Below are 19,367 nucleotides of genomic sequence, written 5' to 3' on the forward strand. Positions count from 1 at the left end.
TAAATGTCAAAGTACCGCAGCGCTGAATACTGAAAAATGGCCTGGATGGGAAGGGGGACACCGCGGATGTCAACTGGTTAAAGGAGAACTATGAGGTGAGTGTTTTTCATTCATCTCATAGTTCTAGCTGACCTGTGACAATGAGAATGTCACAGGTCGGCTCAGTAGATCAGGAAGTGAGCGAACACATATCGGCATTCGCTCACTTCTCGATCCTGTCACAGCTCCCTGCAGGGACAGGGGAGTGGCTGGATTCCCCCCTCCCCGCTCTGATCCTCCAGCGCTGACTGACGGAACAGACAAGGGAGGTAGGCAGAGCCAGCTGTCACTCACGCAGCTGGGCGGATCCAGACATAATTGTCGGGATCCGTTTCAGCTGCAGCGGCTCAGTATACAGCGAGCTGTAGCTTGCTGTATACTGAGCTTAGGGTGACTGGAGGATGCTAGTTTGTGTCCTCCCGTTACCCTAAGTAAAACTATGGGGAAAAGCCCTAACCCCATAGTTCTCCTTGAAAGCACCCAATCAGATTATGCATGCCATTTTACCATTGAAGATTTGAAAATGAGTTTTTGACTGATTACTGCCGGAATAAAGAAGCTGTCCTTTCATATACTGTATCTTTATGGGTCAGTTGGCTATGAGACCTGAAGCAATGAGTCAAATTCTGGTGCCCGTCTATGTGTCCAAGAAGAGAAGAGATGGGCACTAAACAATATGGTGGTGGTGTTAGAGTAGGGGTGGAGACAGAATGCTTCAATCTTCTTGGGCATACAGACTGCTCTGTGGACAGAGGACACTGAAAATTTGCAAAATGGGCAAGGAGAAGGAGCCCAATGTAAGCTCAAAGTTTTGACTCTCTCCCTGCCTCCATGTGACTATTCTCGTATTAGTCTAAGGCTGCTAACTTTGCAAGGGTATTGCAAATTCAGCCAATGTGGTGAAAAATGCACTTTGCAAAGACTACCCAATTATGTGCATGGAGAAAAATAAAAAACAGTATTTTTGCTTGCACATGATTAGACAATGGATGCCAGCAAAGCTCCACCACTAACCCACTTCAATAACCTAAGGAAAACTGTTCATACAAAGTGAAAATTGTGTTGCAATGTGAACAGCCTATTTGCAAGTTACTCTTATCACCTGGATGCATATTGGAATATGAAGGAGCATCATGACACTGTTGTGGTTGACTCTGTAATCAGTAATTAGCTGCCTAAACACAATTGTCTCCATCTGCCAGCAAAGTAAAAAGAGACAGGTTAGCACTTAGTTCCTTGCCCTAGATACTGGCTGATGACACAGTTGTCATAATTATGGTGCCTTTGTTGTTCTTGACTGTGTTTATAAATGTCTGACACATATCAACCATCTGTTGTAGCCTTTCACCTTGTGATTTGCTATAATGTTACAATGTTGTAGTCTGAGGACAGCAAGAAATGCTTCTTTCTGTTTGCAGCACCAGTGGCATGATATCGGCCTACTCGATTGTGTGGAGCTGAAGGATTACAGATTGCCTTTAAATGCAAAATGTTCTTGTCTGACATAAGCATACCTTTGAAAAAGATAAATTGTGTGTATGAAAGTGATTTTTTTTCCATGGTGGGAATCTAAGATCCACTGTCCCATTTCCTGTGTGAACATGCCCTGGCAACAAAGCCCTGCCCCATCACCTCCGCTGTTGGTCCCTGAGCTCCCCAACACAGTCCCTGCTAATAAAGTTATAGTACATTTTGTCTTCTTTTCAACCTCCATTGTACAGAATTTCACCAACACACTTCTCCTGTTTCATTCTGAGTCCACCCCACTCCCTTTGCAGTCTGCAGGCGGCTGCTTCAGTGGAGGTTGGGGATTGTTTAAGCATTTATATGGACCACAGTACTGCTATGATCTCTGCTATCTCCACTGTATTGAAAGAACCTCCGTCCAATTTAGCTAGCCATTTTTATGCTGAGTACTTCCACTTTTTTGATTGTTATGGAAAGATCATTAACAACCATTAGAGTTTCTAAAGAAGAACTGTTACACTGGTTGTCATACCTTCCTAACTTATCTTCTTCACAAAATGCCCAGTGTCATACCCTACACACTCCTCCCCTGCACATACTTCCCCTGGCATACCATCTGCACTCTCCTTTACATACTGCCCGCTGTCATACCCCACACACTTGTCTCCTGCACATACCTCTCCCTGTCATACCTTCTGCACTCCTCTCCATCTGATACTGCTCACTGTTCTTCCCTCTGCACTCCTCTCCTGCATATACTACCTGCTGTCATTCTATTACACTTTTTTGCAGCTTATTTTGCCCCCTAAAATGATTCTTATATCCCCCAACCTTTCCCATTGGGGAATGGGCACATTTTTTGCAAGTTTAAATTAAAAGCATGAATGCTGGTATTTATGTATTTGTCGTGGCCTCTCTTTAAACCTTTTACTTATGAATTCAGGAAATTAAATGTGTCCTTTGTTAAATTAATTCTATCCTTTCCAACATTGGATACTTTCCATTCCAAAGGGAAGAAAATACAGAAATCACGTACATCGCAGCATCCTGGTGATCAAATTATATATAATTCCAAATTAGCAGTCATTCTGCAAAGTCCTAAAAGTGGTGAAACGCAAACAAATAAAAGAAAACATGGAGAGCCAAATGCCTCAGTATGAAACTGCGTCTGACTCATGGCTTTGTCTGCTAATTGTTCTTTGAGAGGTTATACATTATTAGTATGCTTTGTAAAAATTCCTGACAACTGGTGAGCCCAATCTAATGAAAAAAATGTCGCTTACTTATGATGTGCCTAATTACTGCACTGAGAACAGACCTTTTGACAATTTATGCAGTCTTTAATTTAACGGAATATAAATGGCATGAAATGCCTTTTAGTTTGGGCTTTGGCTGCCATTGTGTATCTCATTTCAATGAACAACATTCACATGCAAATACAGTTTGTTTAGAGTGGATACAAATGCCACTAACATGACTGATGAGTGCTTTTGATCAGAGCTTCTGAAATAGAAGACACTTTTTTTCAGATTGGCATATGCAATCCTAGGAGTTAATTATTTAATTTTCATTATTCATAAGTACCTTTGAAGAAAAAGGTTCTGTAAAAAGTTATGGGGGAGGCAGACGCATTTGTGTCTGGATTTTCCATGTGATTGTACCTGCAAGCTGTTTTTAGCTCAGTGTTTCTATATTAATAATGCTTTCAATCTTTAATGTTTTGTGCTTATTAACTAGTTGCTTTAGTTTCGGGTGAGATATAAAATGACACTGTGACAAGATAATTTGATCGTATAAATTTGTGCTTCTTACATCATGTCTAAATCTGGATAATGCCGTTACTGCACATTTGTGTTATTAGTTTTTAGGAGCAGGGCTATCTCAACAGAATAAGGTAACTAAGGAAAATAGTTATCCCTTCTTTGACATAGAAATGTGGCTAGTATGTTGAAATGATCCTAAGAGCTTTGCTCATAGTCATCCTTGCTAGGAAGGCATCAAGCATTGGCTTAAATAAAAAAAAGGGTAGTCCAGAAGGTCATGGGGATAACAACACAATCCTGTAAAAAAAGGAATTGTTGTAGAGCCTAAATATTTTTGTTTGAAGACCAATGCTCTTCATGGCTTGTAGTAATGTGAAGTAACAACATTAGCATGTAAGGCAATTAGGTAATATGGATCATATATGCAAATAAATAAGAAATTAGAAATTGGGTTTTACAATACTGAAAGATATGGTCACAGCTTCTAGTAATAGTATATACAAACATATATCTTCTAAATTTAAATATATAACATAAGCTTTTGGTGCTTAGGATGATAATATTAATGATATCCCTGATGTTGAGGTTACTGATGAAGGCACTATTCATGTTTTGACATTGCTAGATATGATAACTATGACCTGTAAAAGGCCCTCTGTATTGGCTGCCAAGACTGTGCACAATAGGGCATTCCAGATCTCTGAGTTATTACAAAAGAAAAATGGGGTATGTGTTTTTCCCCATAGTTCTCTTTAGGGTCATATACTAACCTTCTCCCATGACCCAAAGCTCAGTATATTGTAGGATTTTGCCCACCATATACTGAGAGCGCTGCAGCCGGGATAGATGCCAACAATACTGTCAACATCCTCCCAGCTGTGTGAGTGAAGCTGGCTCTGCCTAACTAGAGCAAGTTTTTGCCTGCCCCCTTCTCCATTCATTCCTCCATTCAGTGCTGGAGGATCAGAGAGGGTTGGGGGAATCCCTGTGGGGAGTGGTGACTGACAGTCACCACTCACTGCAGGGAGATGATCGGGAAGTGAGTGGATCGGTGCATGTTTCTGCTCACTTCCCGATCAATAGAGCCGACCTGTGAAAGCTTCTTTGTCACAGGTTGGCTCTAAATATGAGGATGAGTGGAAATCACTCACCTCATAGTTTTCCTTTAAAGTCAAATGTTTTCAACATTGATCATTTACCACCTGATACTCTATTGTTGTACATATCCTCTATGCAGCCCAATTGTTGATTACTCGCAGATGGTTACAACCAACTCCCCGAACATCACAGACCTGATTTTGTTGATGAATACCCAATACTCCTATGAAAAATGTTTTGCTATGAAAAAATACCACTTATCCTGCATTATTTTCAGCGTGGAAAAAAGGGATTGTACATTCCAATTGTAAGGTCTGATTTCTCCTATTGGTACACAACTGGTCCATACCTTACTTTCCTCCTCTCCATCTTATTTCCCCTCTTCCCCCCCCCCCTTCCCTTCCAAGTTCCTTATAAATAAAAAATTGTATTGAGATATTTTGCTTTAATATGGCATAATACACTATCTATCTAATATCTAACTATCTAATATTACTATTACTATTTAAACTACTGACTGGTTAATGTTTTCCACACCTGTAAGTTGTTTATACCATATGTCTATTTGCTGTGTTGCATAAACTGACTTCAATAAAGAAATACTGAAAGTAAAGTCAAATGTTTTTTAGGCTTTTTCAAATATTGATTACATCACCTACAATGGATGCTGCTCCTTGATGTTTAAAAGCTTTAGTTGACTGCAAAATCAGCTGGCCCCCCTGAGTACTGGTCCTGATATCCTGTTTTAGAGCAGCTCCTATCCTTTCCTATGGAGCCACCCTTGTATGTGCTAGTAAGCTGTGTGTGTGTGTCTCCACAAACACAAAGGCACAGCAAGGCAAACACTCTCCTGCTCCCTGCTTCACCCTCCTCTTTTTTCCAAACTAGTAGATGGATAGCTGATGGAGACTGTGCTGTCCCATTTGATCTTGTACTGGATAGGAAGTTCAGGGAAACCAAGCTGAGAGAGCTGGAACCAGGTGTTCAGAAACATGATGACTGTAAGTGCTTGGACAAAATAATGTAAATACTTTGCTGGGCAATGTCCATTTGTGTTATCTGGATTCATTATTGTAAACATTTGAGAGTTTAATACTACTTCAAGGCACCTATAGATTTAATATGAACATTTTTGGCTTCAACAGATTGAGGATTCTGGTTACTGTCTGTGGGCGAAATTGAAGAAGGAAGTTAGAATGCATGCACCACTGTTCTTGCCCCCAGCACCTTTCCTATTAAAAGAAAAAAAAAACAGCAAGCAAAATCTGCAAGCATTACATTGTCCCATACACACACAAACAAACACACACACTTCAAGACAACTGAGAAGAACTTTCAAACTCATGGACCCACCACTCATTAGTACCCAAGGGATTTCGGATCATTCATGCACTTGTGACAACTGCCTGTTGGAAGCTTAGTATTTATCATTTTCATGGATACGAGTAAATAAAACTTCTACTTACTTTCTTCATAGGCATCCATGTTTGTTTAGTTGCTATATTGTTCATGGGGAATTTATGTCAGAAAGCGGTGAGATATCATCTCTGTAACCAACAAATATGCAGATAAGGAAGTGGATGTTTCAGCTAACCAACATCCACTAAAATCTGAAATGTTAATTCAAATACTCTAAACATTTTTTTGTAAAGTATTGACAATAGAAGTGGTATTACATCTCCAGTTCCTCCATGGTCATGGACTGATGTTAATGCCAGAATGTAGACTGTAAATTTTATATGTCAAGACCTAATAAAAATAAAATATGGAGCAGCTTTGCATACTGGTGAAAACCAATTACCATTAGTATTATTTAATAAAAACAAAGTCATAGAAAAATATTAATAACATATAAATGAATCCTTACCTAATGGAAAATAAGTATTCTACAACACGGCACCTTTACGCGTGTGGATTAATGTAATGTGCTTCCCGCTGTGTGTGCTTGTTTTATCATGAATCAATATACCACTTAACAGACCAATGCCCTTTCCAAAATGCCAATCTTCACAGCAATCATATACACTTAGAGGGTTGTGGTAGTACTTTACAAAGAGATCTGTCAAAATTTACATTTTATTGCAGAATCCATCCTTTGTAAAAGTGTTCTGGTTACTAAAGCATAGTGCTAAATTGAAACAAATAAAACAAGAAAAAGCTGTAAAAATAATGTAAAGTTCAATGCTTCAAGTTTTTTTATTTATGTTTGCAGTTGTCTGAAGAGTAAACCTTTTGTCTACATAGTAATATTGACAAATATTACAAACAGACTACAGTGGGCTACAGTGATTCAATAAAAACAGACTAAAACTGCAAAATATATTAGTTGTAACTCCAGACCAGTACTTGATAGCAAAATCCATTTTGTAAAATAGTTCCCAGGCCAGAAATAGGAAAAAAACCTATATGAATCCACCCCTTTATCAACCTCTGCTCACCACTAAAACAAAGCAGAACTCTGGGGACATTTTTTTATTAACCCTTGCAGTGGGGCTTCCCCAGCACTGCAAGGGTAACGTGCTTGTTTTGGTCCAGGGAGGAAAATACCTAAGTTAAGCTCACCCAGTCCTCAGATGACCAGCTGTCACAGTGCTCCCTCCAGGCTGTCTATTCCTCTGCGACAGCGATGGTATATCCTATTGGGCCATCACATCCTATAAGCGGTGTATAGAAAGTGATGACTCACGGATCTTAGACTGCTGCAGAGGAGGGGGAGAAAGGCTCCAGGGACCACTCTAACAGGAAGCTGGATCAGAGGATTAAGTAATTATAACTATGTTATTTTCCTCCCTAGGCCAAAATGTGGGACTATTCCGGCTGTAAGAGTTGATATAACCAGGGCTATTCACAAAAGGGTGAAGAGTTTGGAGAAGGCAGGAGAAGTGAACAATCTAGGCCAAAATAGTTGATTTGGAAAAATTCTCCAATTCAGCTCACTTTCCAGTTCAGCTATGTTGTCCTAGATTGTTCACGTCTCCTGTCTTCTCTAAACTCTTCACCCTTTTGTGAATAGCCCTGAAAATTTCCCCAGAGTTCATCTTTAAAGGTTAACTATGGGGTAACCTTTTTACAGGTGCTAACATCCTCCAGTGATTTAAAATCCAGTATATAGCAGGCTATTGCCCACTAAATGCTCAGAGCACTGCAGCCTGGACAGATTCTGACAATACTGTCGAGAGCCACCTTGCTGGCTAATTGACAGCGGGCTCTGCCTATTTAGAGGCATAGAGTGGAAAAGAATTAGGACCCCTGTTAAGTTTTTACTTAATTATTCCTTACTGTGCTAACTTTTACAGTGACAATGGTTTAACTAGACAGGAAGGAGTGGAGATCTGAAATGTCACATACAGCAATTATAAGTTTGTGGTAGCTTTTCTCTTCTGCTGGTGATTTTTCCTTATTTTCTGCCTGGTGAGATTGTTGTCACTGGGAGAGTAAGAGATGGAAAATATCTCTACTGGAGTCCCAGATAGCAGTATACACCTGACATAAATGCTAAACCTGTCCTACTCCATTTAAAACTAAAAACAAACGTAGCTGGACATACACTTTAATATAAAACAACATATATAGGACTCTTGCCCACGTGCATTGAGAGCAACACAGGAGATGCAGTAGCTGGGCAGACTTGGGTCATGGCATCTAGAGCTGCTCTGTCCTCTCACTCTCTGATTTCACAGTGTTTTCCGGGCTTGCAAAACCTCCTATACCTCTCCTGAATGCCTGTGCAATGCTTGACAAATGCCTGAAAACCGCTCTAGGGAGCTTTGACCAAGCAGCACAATAGACTTCAATGTAGGCATTATTCCAGCAGCAATGCCTCCAGAACGCGACATGAAATATACTTTTTGACTCAATGCGATAATAAAGCCCACTTGTGAACTGTTCCGGGGCGTTTCCATTGTTTTATCGCACATAGACATTATTAGGCAGCAGAGAGGCGTTGAAAAATGCCTGATTAATGTCTGGTTTTGCCACATGTGTAAAAGAGCCCATACACTTCTGATTAGGGTTTACAGAGTTCTTAGGAGATTAAGGCTCCATGCCTTGTCATTTTTATGGACACTTATGCTTTATAAAACATAACTTTTAGTTTAATTCAAAACTTACAGAGCTTTGTGTGGTTAAAGAGAGTTTCTGGCCATTTTATGTAAAGGCACAGTTAGCTAATTGCATTCATTTGCTAGTGAAGCAGTGACTGCATCACTTTCTGACTAGCAAGGATTGTTGCTAGAAGGCCTGTGAATGGCATGCAGCTAGATGGAACTGCCGGTGACATTAAGGAAGTAAGTAGGAGTAAAGAAGAGACAAGGGCATTGACAACCAGGGCTGCCATCTAGATTTGTAGAATTCTGCTCTAGATTGTCATTCTCCCCAAAGATTTGGATCAATTTCTGTTGTTGAAAGAAACTTGCATAGCTGCATAGGAACTAAAACAAGAGGGGATTAAGTAATCTTATAAACTAATTTTTACAACGAATATACAATTGAATCTGTAGACCAAAAATGTTACACAGAAAGGTAAAAATGCAGGAAGGGGAAAAATAAAATTGCATTTCTGTAAACTTTAGATCCGACCACCAAGAAATTTGTCATTTATGAACTAAGTTTGGGCATGCTACATGCTCACTAAACAATCTTTTTGTGTGTCCAGGATGCACATAAACAAACTTGTGCATATCCTATAAACTTTGCACTCCCCTAGTGCTGTTAGTCTAAACATTCCAAATTATCAATTAGCCTTTGCTTTTGACACTAGTTCTCCAAGAATGTATTGAAGAATTTAAGGTACCCTGTACACTGAACAATCATTTTCTATCTCTCTGTCTATGATTACCTTTAATTTGACAGATTTTAAGAGCAGGACTAAAATTATGGTACAATCCCTTTTGCAGGAAAGCTTAGAACATAAGCATTCTATGTTAAAAATTCCTTACTTGTCCTCCGTTCTTTTCAGGCTTACTAAAAATTGAAAAAACTATACTATAAATAAGAATTAAAGTTAAATAAGTATGCAGAAATAACAAGAGGCCATTTGATTGATAAGGCTTTGAGCTCTTCACTTATTAATATATATTTTCTGCTTTCACTTGACTAAAAAAACCATAAAACAGGATAAATCAGCACAATTCATTAAAAAGTTTGAAATATAATTCAGAGTTTGTCGACACTACAAAAATTGTCTAAGTTATCTGTTCTTTTGCCATCAAGCATATAGTCATTCTCTCTGGCGGATTATTTATTGAGCCAACACTTTAAAGAGCTTTATTTGTTTGGTGAACTGTAAAAATATACCTTGAATCAAAATTGCCTGAATTCTATTATCAACTAAAAAAAAAAGATAATGGAAAAAAATATCCATACAAAATACTCATTAAGCCATGCCTAATATGCTTTTAAAAATCCCTGACACTCACAACTTCCAAGTTAGTCGGCAGTGTTTCGGGGATCTCTATTAAATATTGATAGACTGATGGACTTAAAAAGCTGGTACAGCTCTATGCGTGGTATGTGATAAATGATTTGGCCAACACATATCACAGTGTCTGCTGAGAATGTTTTAGGCAGAGGGTGCCTCAAGGCTTTATGATGCTTTTTGTGTAAAACATCATACATAGGCAAACCAGCTGTCACTGCAAATTAGGTCTGTGATGGCAGCTGATAGTAAAAGGTAGAATTAGTTTTAATTATTATAACGAATGCATCAAACCAGACAGCTGTAGCCGGATGTGAGGAATTTCATGTTGCGTGTCATCCTATCTTAACAATTTTTATGATGATCTTCAAGTGGTTGTCTTTTCTTTATTTATTTTGTTTAAACCTTTTTGGCAAATTAATTGTTGCCTTTAAAATCATTAGGGAGCATGATGGACATTACTTTCTTGACAAAAATAGTGCCACGAAATCTGGAAAACCTGGACAAGGTTATAAATCCAATTTTTACCAAATATTACTTTACCAAAGTTAGGTTTTTCTACTGTAGTAACTGAATTATCAGATGTCTTTGGACACTAATGCATGATCTCTGAATTTGATCATATATTCTCCTTTTAGTTGTATTTCACAGTACTGAGTTACAGGTAGCAACACTTGTGTGGTTTATTATATAGATACAATGTTTTTGCAACAGTCTAAACCAAACTTTCAATCAGATGCAATGCTTGCTTCCCTATCTATTTGAAACTTAAAGTGTATTTCCACTTTTACAGCCATATTGGGATAACACCTATTTTATATTTGTTACATGCTCTCATTCACATAGCATAAACAAAAATAAAAATGCTTCTTGCAGTTTAAATTGTTTTTACTTTGGTTAAGGTTTTTTTTTTTCTTTTCAATATTTATTTATTAAAGTCAAGTCATGTAATACAGCAAGATGACATTTGGTAATAAAAATACTCACAGGTGTATGAAACATTAACCAGTCAGTAGTGTTAACAGTAAAAGAAACATACATAGATTATTATGCCGTATCAGGCTAAGTATTCAATACGTATTTCTTTCTAATAAACTTGGAAGGGGGAAACATGAGGGGGGTAGAGGGGAGAGAAGACAAAGAGGGGTAAAGTAAAGTATGTACCAGTTGTGTACTTTCAAATAGAGGAAATCAGACATTGCAAAAGGGGTGTATAATCCATTTTTTCCATGCCGAAAAGAATGCAGGATAAGTATTACTCTTCATTGCAAACATTTTCTCATAGGAGTATTGGGTATTAATCAGCATAATCAGGTCTCTGATGTTTGGGGGAGTTGGTTGTAACCATCTCCGAGTAATTAACAATTTGGCTGCATATAGGATATGCATGATGATAGTGTGAATATCAGGTAGGAAATTATCAATGTCGATATGTAGGATGGCGAGTTCTGGACATGGGGAGATAGGCGATGGGGTAAAATGGGAGATTATACGAAAGACTTTGTTCCAAAACCCACGGAGGGACCTACAATGCCAAAGAATGTGTGAGAGTGACCCAATGCTTCCACATAGTCTCCAGCAGAGCAGAGAGTTGGAGTTAGAGAATTTCGACAGTTTGTATGGAGTGTGATACCACCTATGTACAGTTTTTTGTAGAAGTTCCCAGTGGTTGGAGCAGTGGGATGCTTTGTGGGACAATTGAAGTGCGAGTTTCCACTGTGACTCTGAGAAAGATTTGCCAATCTCCCGTTCCCATTTCAGCATAGGTGGCGTTTTTTGGAAGTGGCAATAAAGACCTAGTAAAGCGTAAAACAGAGAGATACTTCTTTTGGTGGGGGCGGTGCTGAATAGGAATTTATAGAGGTTGGCGTCCACAGGAATTGAAAGCGGTAGAGGATGTGAACTCAGGAAATGTGTCACCTGTAAGTACCGAAACAAAAAGAAAAAGAGTGGGGGGGGGGGGGGGGGGGGGGTTATAGGGAGGGTTCTAAAGATATAGAGTATTTTGGGAAGGAGCAACATTTTGAACGCTGCTACTCCTCTGCCGCATACTGTGAGATAGAATTTAGAAAGTGAGGCTAGTTCTTTGGGTATGGATTGAAGGAGTGGCTTGTAGTTATATTCGTATATTTTTAATGACGACATTGGGAGATGTATACGTAGATAAGGAATACATGTGTCCGCCCATGGATAAGGGAATGTAGATTGTAAAGTTAGTTTCAGAGAGGGGGGTATGTTGAGGCCTAGGATTTGGGATTTTGTGTAATTAACTTTGTAGTAGGAGACTTTGCTGAATTGGTCTAGGAGATGTTGTACAGCAGGGAGAGAACATACTGGATGTGAGAGGATAAGAACTATATCGTCTGCGAAGAGACCTATCTTGTTGTTGGTAGGACCTACTGCAACACCATGGATGTGGGGATGTGAGCGCACAAGGGTTGCAAGCGGTTCCATTATGAGGACGAATATTATGGGTGAAAGGGGGCAACCTTGTCGAGTGCCATTTGAAATTAATAGGTCGTTTGAGAGGAAACCTGAGGTGAGTACCTTCACACTAGGCGTGGAGTATAAAGCTAAAATAGCATTCAGTATGGGACCTATAAAGCCAAACTTCATTAAAACCGATTTCAGGAAGTTCCAATGTATTCTGTCGAATGCTTTTTCGTCGTCTAGGGAGAGGAAGAGGGAGGGAACTTTGTTGAGTTCTGTGTGTTTTAAGACATTTAGTAAACGTCTGGTGCCGTCAGGGGCCTGCCGTCCGTGCACAAAGCCGTGCTGGGGAGCAAGTGTATGTTTAAAGCTTTTATAGTATTCATTAGGGTAACCATCAGGGCCAGGAGATTTATGTGAGGGAAGAGACTCAATGACTTGGGTTATTTCAAGGGTTGTAAAAGGGGCGGATAAGTCTGACACCTGCTGTGACGTGAGAGTGGGAAGGTGGATGGAGGTAAGAAATGCATTAATCTGTTCAGAAGTGGGTTGATGAGTAGTGGGATTTTCGTGTAGGTTATATAGGGAATGGTAGTACTGTTGGAAGATGTCAGCCATTTGTTGAGGGTGAGTGGTTTTGTTCCCTGAGGTTGGATCAGTGAGGTGAGACAGTCTGGAGTTGTATGAGCGGGTGGTTAATGTTTTAACGGTTAAAATTTCTTGTTGCTTCCATCTTCTTAAAAATGATATGAGGGCCTGTAAGAGGTGGGGGGTTTTGTCAATTGAGAGGTGGTTTGTCCATTGTATGTTAATGAAGCTTATCAGATAAACACAATTCTCAAATTTCAGTCCCAAGACCTTCCATTGGGACAGACCACAGTGAAAGGGCTAAGAAAAACTAGGAATCAGCCAAAATGGAAATACACTTTTAAGTGTGTCTGAAGCCATTGTTTAGCTTTAGCTAGGTTAGGGGAAGGGTTAGATACCCTGACCCTGTCATGATTATTTATTTTTCCCTAATAAGGAGATACACCCTCTCTATTTGTGCTCGTGACTGAAAGGGAGGTAAAGTCACACATTTTGAGTTGTCAAAGGAACATTATGGAGGGGAAATATTTCAATGAGGATGTTTGACTGTCGTCTAAGAGAGGATTTCCCTTACTCGCACTTCTTGTTGTGTCTTTGAGACAGTAAGGAAAATCTTCCTAATGGGACAAAAAAAAATCCAAAAAGCTACACAGATTTTAACCATTCCCCACTCTAGTAGATAGACAACTAGAACCATAAAAACCTCCCTTTAGAAGGAAAGAGGCAAGAGTTCCCAACCAGATCTATATCCCATATACAGAGCATTAGTGTACATAGATAGGTACTTTTTTAGATGTTTAGTTGGCTGCAAATAAGTCAAATAAAATCTCACACTTATTGCCAGCTGTTGAAGACATAACACCTAAAAGATGCCCAGTAGATAGATCACATGCTTGTTCAGGGTGTTATGATATCATAAATCCCTATTATTAAGCCCTCAACCAGGGTGAAATGTGCCATAGAGGGGTTTTGTTGGTCTGGAGTGATTTTAAATTGTAAGCCTCACTAATGGAATGAAAAAGAGACTCTGGAGGAGTGTGACCTAAATATTTGCCATTTATTTACTATGGGAAGAGATTGATCATGTTGCTGGTGTGAGCACCCACAGCTAGTGTGTGCTATATAATCTCTGCCTGTGATGCTATCACTTTAGCCATCAACATAATTATCCTTTCTATCTTATTGAAGATGATAGTAACACTAATGGTAACACTAAAAACAAAAGCCTAATAATGTTTACATAGAATATTGAAACTTGTATATTTACCTGTCCAGGAGTAACAAGTGGAGGAGAAATAAAACCAATATAGAACTGGAAGGTTTTATGGGCACCATATTGAAGTCTTTCATTTGTACATTGTAAATGTTATTGGTTAAGGGTTATGGAATCATGAGATCAAGATTTTGCAAATTTGAGTTTCACAGTTATCTATCTCTAGTTTACTATGGATAGATCCAGAAAGAGTTTGAAGGCAATCCAATTGCACATATATATAAAACTTAATTAAGAGGCATCCAGTCTGCTCTGCACAGTAAAGCCAAATCTTGCCATTTAAGTTAAACTGTGTTGTGACTGTAAGCTTTCCACATAGTAATTTGCTTTTACGTTTCTTAAATCAATATAAAATAACCCACTCTTTGTGCTGAGATGTGTTTTTGGTAATGAAAAAAGTAATTCAACTCCATGTCAAGTAGGTCAGACATTAGGAGAATATTCCTAGAGCGTATTTCATTACTTTTATAAGGTCCCTTGCTTATTTATGACTTTCAGACTTATTTGGGCCACAAGGTCCCAGCTCAGATCTGAGTCTCTTTGGTTATTAATGTCATTAAATTATGTGCACTTGCCCTGCTAGTCCTGATAAAAAGATTAAGTTATCAAATTCCTGCACTTTTTTTTGTCTCTTGGGTTTTGTATAATTTATATTTTTACCTACACTTTATTATGAGTACTTACTTTTTTGTTTTTAAATGCATCTAGTAAAGTATATTTTTTTCAATTGAATTAGCAGGTTGTGGACCTTTGCCTTTCTATTATCAACAAAATCACTTGTCTAGATACTATTAATATTGTATTGTTATAAGAGTGTGAACCTCCAACAGTGTAATTACATAATTGTGTTAATATACTGCATTATAATCAGCGCACAAAGTTTTATAACCATTTATGTGACTCTTAACTTCTTGTACATGATCATTTCCTAAATATCTATTTAAAAAGGTATTACAGTATTATACATTTATTTTTTTTTTAAATATACTTTTTTGCATTTTTTGTTTCAAATATTGCAGGTTACTTTTGAATACTTCACATGTCACATGATGCTATTTATCTCAGTCTATGCTTACATTACTTTCCTTGAAATATCTATTTGGGGATAAATAGATTTCTACCCTTAGTCCCACTAAACAGATGGAGAGTCCTTTGGGCCCCTATGCAATTTAAAGTGACCCACAGGATCACTTGTATAGAATACATACCTTTCTAGTGGTCCTTATGTTGAAATGCTGACACTTTACTGCTCCCATGCCACTGGGTGGGTCAAAGACCTGCTACACCCTGTGGACACAGTGGTTCCTTACGCTGGCTAATAAGTCCTTCAGTTATGTACAAGCTGGTGGTAAGAGCCACAGCATGTGGAGGGGGAGAAGATATTCCACCAATAAATGAAAAAGAGGACCAACAGACCATTTTACAAAGTCACACATCTAAAATTTAATAGTAGAGCCTACTAATGTACTACTAATGTAGTTGAATTTGTCTATTACATTCTCCAGAATATAGAAAAGGAAAATATCCAGCATGGTCAGTAAAACCATGTGTAGTGACCATGCCTGAATCAGATCAGAAACTTCAACACATGGAGGTCAAAGAAAATGTGTGATTCAGCTTTTCAGTTTCTGCCATAACTATTAATATCAATTTTAAATGGACTGGGCTTCTAAAAGTGTAAGAACATTTTTTTCACAGCTCACAAAAAAATACACATTTTAAGCTAACAAGTAATTATGTTCACAACTCCATGTAAATAGTAGAGAATCAATTTAACACATTGCAGATATGTCGGCTTATTGTTATTTTTGGAGCATTATCTAAATGTCCTTATTTCTGATCTGCCCATCCAGACGTTCATGTGTTTTTCAGAACTAAAACACATCTCTATTCAGATCAGTAAATGGAGACCTGCTTTTCAAATTAAAAAGGAACAATTGTGTACATTTGTTTTTGATGTGCGATTGATGATCTGCACTTTTGATGTATTTGAATGGAATATTATAAGTGACCCTGTATGACTTCTCTTGATGTTTATGAAAATCATTTCCTATAGAGGAGTACAATGCATGTTTGCAACATACCTCCAAGTCAAATATCCACCACCTTTTAAAAAATTAATGTTTTAACCATAAATGTATGAAACCACATCAAAATTATTATTATATTACTCTTTAAGAGGCAGCTTTTCAGTGAATGTGCATCTGTTACATAGCCATTTATCACTTGTCAGGAGGCTGATTGGTCCGTAAAATGTAGCATAAAAAAAAATAAGGCAGTTTTAATGCTAAATCTAACAAGAATAGCAAAAATCACTCTCCAGCTTCTTATAACACTTATAAGACCTATATTATCCTTATAAGATCAACATGACCCAAGTCAAAGGTATAGTGTAAAAAAAGTTTTTGCCATAGTTTGTGAGTCATAGGGGATTTACTAAAGGCATAAAACTTGTTCACTTTGCAAATGTTATGTTCCCTTAGCTTATTAAATAAGGTGAAGCTATGTCCACTTTTAATACTCAATCATGTAGAAGAGACTTTTTTAAATAAAGTTTTTTTCTGGCACTTTTGGCTGATGAAAGTGAGCATACTCCAAACTTATTCACTAAGCTAATTCAACAGCATCTCCGCCTCTCCATGTGTTTATTCAGCATATCTCTAATGTGTGTTTTCTATTTATTCTCTTCCTCTCATGCAATCATTTCCTTGAAACCAGTTTCTGCTGTGAGGAATAAAGGCAAAGGTAAGTTTTATTGTTGCATTCAGACTCGTGTATGAGTAGTAACAACCCCACTAGTTTTCCAGTGATTAGGCCATTGTAGTTGTGTTTGTTAAAGTCATTGTGTACACAGTGTTGACTTGATTGATGCTTGTGCAATATTTGTGGTGGAGCTTAGAAGCATCAAATATCTATTAAGTGTTCTATGATTACCAAAAGCTATGCATATGCTGGTTTGTATACATTTGACTGTCCTCTTCTAATTATTGTATTATCAATATCATTTTGGTTGCTGCAATAGAATTTATATAACAAGAAAATGTTTTAAGGTTTATCCAGTACATACTAGGTGTATCCTACCAAAAGTGTAAAAATTGCAGCACACAACAGTGTTGCAGCCTGCTACCAAATGCAGCAAAATGTAAAGTGTGTGTTACTATTTGTCTGAATGGACTACATTTTCCGCACACAAGAAAGCATGTGGTATGACAGGGCCTTACTAGCATTTGTATACAGTTCTGCCTTTTTTTGGATTCTAAACAACAATACCATTTTCAGCTCAAAAACTTAACATTATGGGTCCAATCCTCCTCTGGGTAAATGATGGGCCCATATGTAGCTTGCATTACTGAATGCAGATTCTATTTTGAATCCATTTCAATCTGCTAAATTTTCCAAACTTCATCTTATTCCCCCTTACCCCTCTATTAAAGCCGCCATAAAGATTTGGATAAAATTTCACCTGACTTCCTCTCTTTCTCAATCTACCCATGCATATATCCCTCCCTCAATATCTTGAAACATATTATACCACACATCACATTATCTAACTGGATCCACCTAGTTAGTATTTATGTTTCAAACTCTATGAAAATACCTAATTGAAATCCCTGGCTCAATTATCCTCTCAATATAAGATTCCGCTGACTGAATTCCACCGATATTATCAAATTAAACATCTTTTAACGAGTACTCCGATTCCCACAGATCATACACATTGACTTTAAGGTATATCAATTTTCATTAAATCCTTCTTCAACTAAGAAAGGTATAGCATTATTCTATAATGACTTAGGAAACACAAGCCACTTCTCAAAATCCTCTCATATGCTTAAATGGGAGCGTGAGTTGGGAACCTCTTTTTCTGACTCTCAATAGTGAAAAGCTATACAGATCTCATATTGCACCACACATAGAGCTTCTCATTGTGAATCCATTCATAAGTTAGTTAACAGGGGGTATTATACACCCTAAAACATTGGCAAACTTCTCCAATGCAAATTCCCCATTGTTGGCAAATATATGGTGAAGTGGGGTCTCTAGTTCATATTTTCTGGCAATGCAAATCATTATGCTCTTTTTGGAAATAGATATTCCAGCTCATTTCCCAATTTACATCATACACTACTTCCCCCAATGTCCATTTAGCGCTCCTCCATATAGACTTAGATGCATTCCCTCCCTCTTCTAGATCTATAATCACGCACATATTACATGCGGCCAAGATACTAATTGCCTGAAAATGGCTCTCTTCATCTCCTGCCAATTTATCCAAAGTTATCCAATTATCCGCTTGCCGTCCTCCCGTTGTGAGAAAATGGACGGACGGCAAAGTCCCATCGGCGGGTTGCCGTAATTAGACAGCTTTTTTTTCTGCTAACACACGTCCCTTAGCGCGCGTGCACAGGCAGAAAAAACCTGTCCGATCTGCACAGCTGTTGTTGGCTGTTTGACATACACATGATCTGCGGCTCTATAACCGCTGATCGCTTGTATGTTGTGGCTGCTCGCCCCCTCCCACTCCTGCAGTGCCGAACGCATATGCATCGGCTCGGCTGAGCCGTGCTGAAAGCCGAAGCTGGCCGAGCGGCCGTCCTTTGGCCGGCCGACAGCCAGCTTCTGACAGCTCACTTTCAGAGAAATCAGCGTCCCTGGTTACCTGCTAACCAGGGACACTGATCTCCAAACAGCAAACTCTCCCTGGCGGCCCGGGAGTCTCGTGCTTCCGGCCGCCAAGGAGAGAAACACTGCTGTGTCTTTTTTTCTTTATTCTGACACGAGCGATGTCAGAATAGAAAAAAAAATAATTTTCGTATTGAAAAGCATTGGGACATTACTATTGGCTATTTCAATTTGCAATAGCCAATAGTAAACTAGCATTGTACCCACCCTCTGCTGCAGTTCCCCATCAGGTCCATCAGCAGAAGGCGGGAATTGATATTCCATGGATTTTTGTGCAACACAAAATTGTGTTTTGATAGAAACTAATCTTAATAGACATTATTGCATGGTGAAATTAGAGGCAAAATTCCGGTAAAGTTCAAATCTATAATTTGACATAAAAATCAGTTTTGCCAAAATCACTCCCTTACATACTGTATATTATAGGCTCACAGTGGTTGAGGCACTCTCAGGACTCAGGGAACAAGATAAATAGTACAATCTACTACATATTCATAGCATTGACCCTGCTGCAGACCACCTTTATAAAAAAAAAACATACACACACAGATATCTATATAGATATATATCTATATAGATATATATAGATATATATCTATATAGATATATA

The 19,367-nt window shown here is 38.3% G+C and overlaps 1 protein-coding gene across 1 annotated transcript in view; it reads left to right on the forward strand.

Annotated features, from left to right (window-relative positions):
• Positions 1 to 16,737: 16,737 nt before the first annotated feature.
• CADM2 (cell adhesion molecule 2) overlaps positions 16,738 to 19,367 on the forward strand; it is a gene marked incomplete at its 3' end in the record, with an annotated part of 290,844 nt that continues 288,214 nt past the window's right edge. The window contains exon 1 of the mRNA XM_018569231.1: positions 16,738 to 16,819. Within this exon, the coding sequence (XP_018424733.1) occupies positions 16,738 to 16,819 (82 nt within the window). The remainder of the gene's footprint in view (positions 16,820 to 19,367) is intronic.

The sequence above is a fragment of the Nanorana parkeri genome, unplaced genomic scaffold (assembly GCF_000935625.1).
Source record: "Nanorana parkeri isolate BGI_ZX_2015 unplaced genomic scaffold, ASM93562v1 scaffold1308, whole genome shotgun sequence".
Lineage (NCBI taxonomy): Eukaryota > Metazoa > Chordata > Amphibia > Anura > Dicroglossidae > Nanorana > Nanorana parkeri.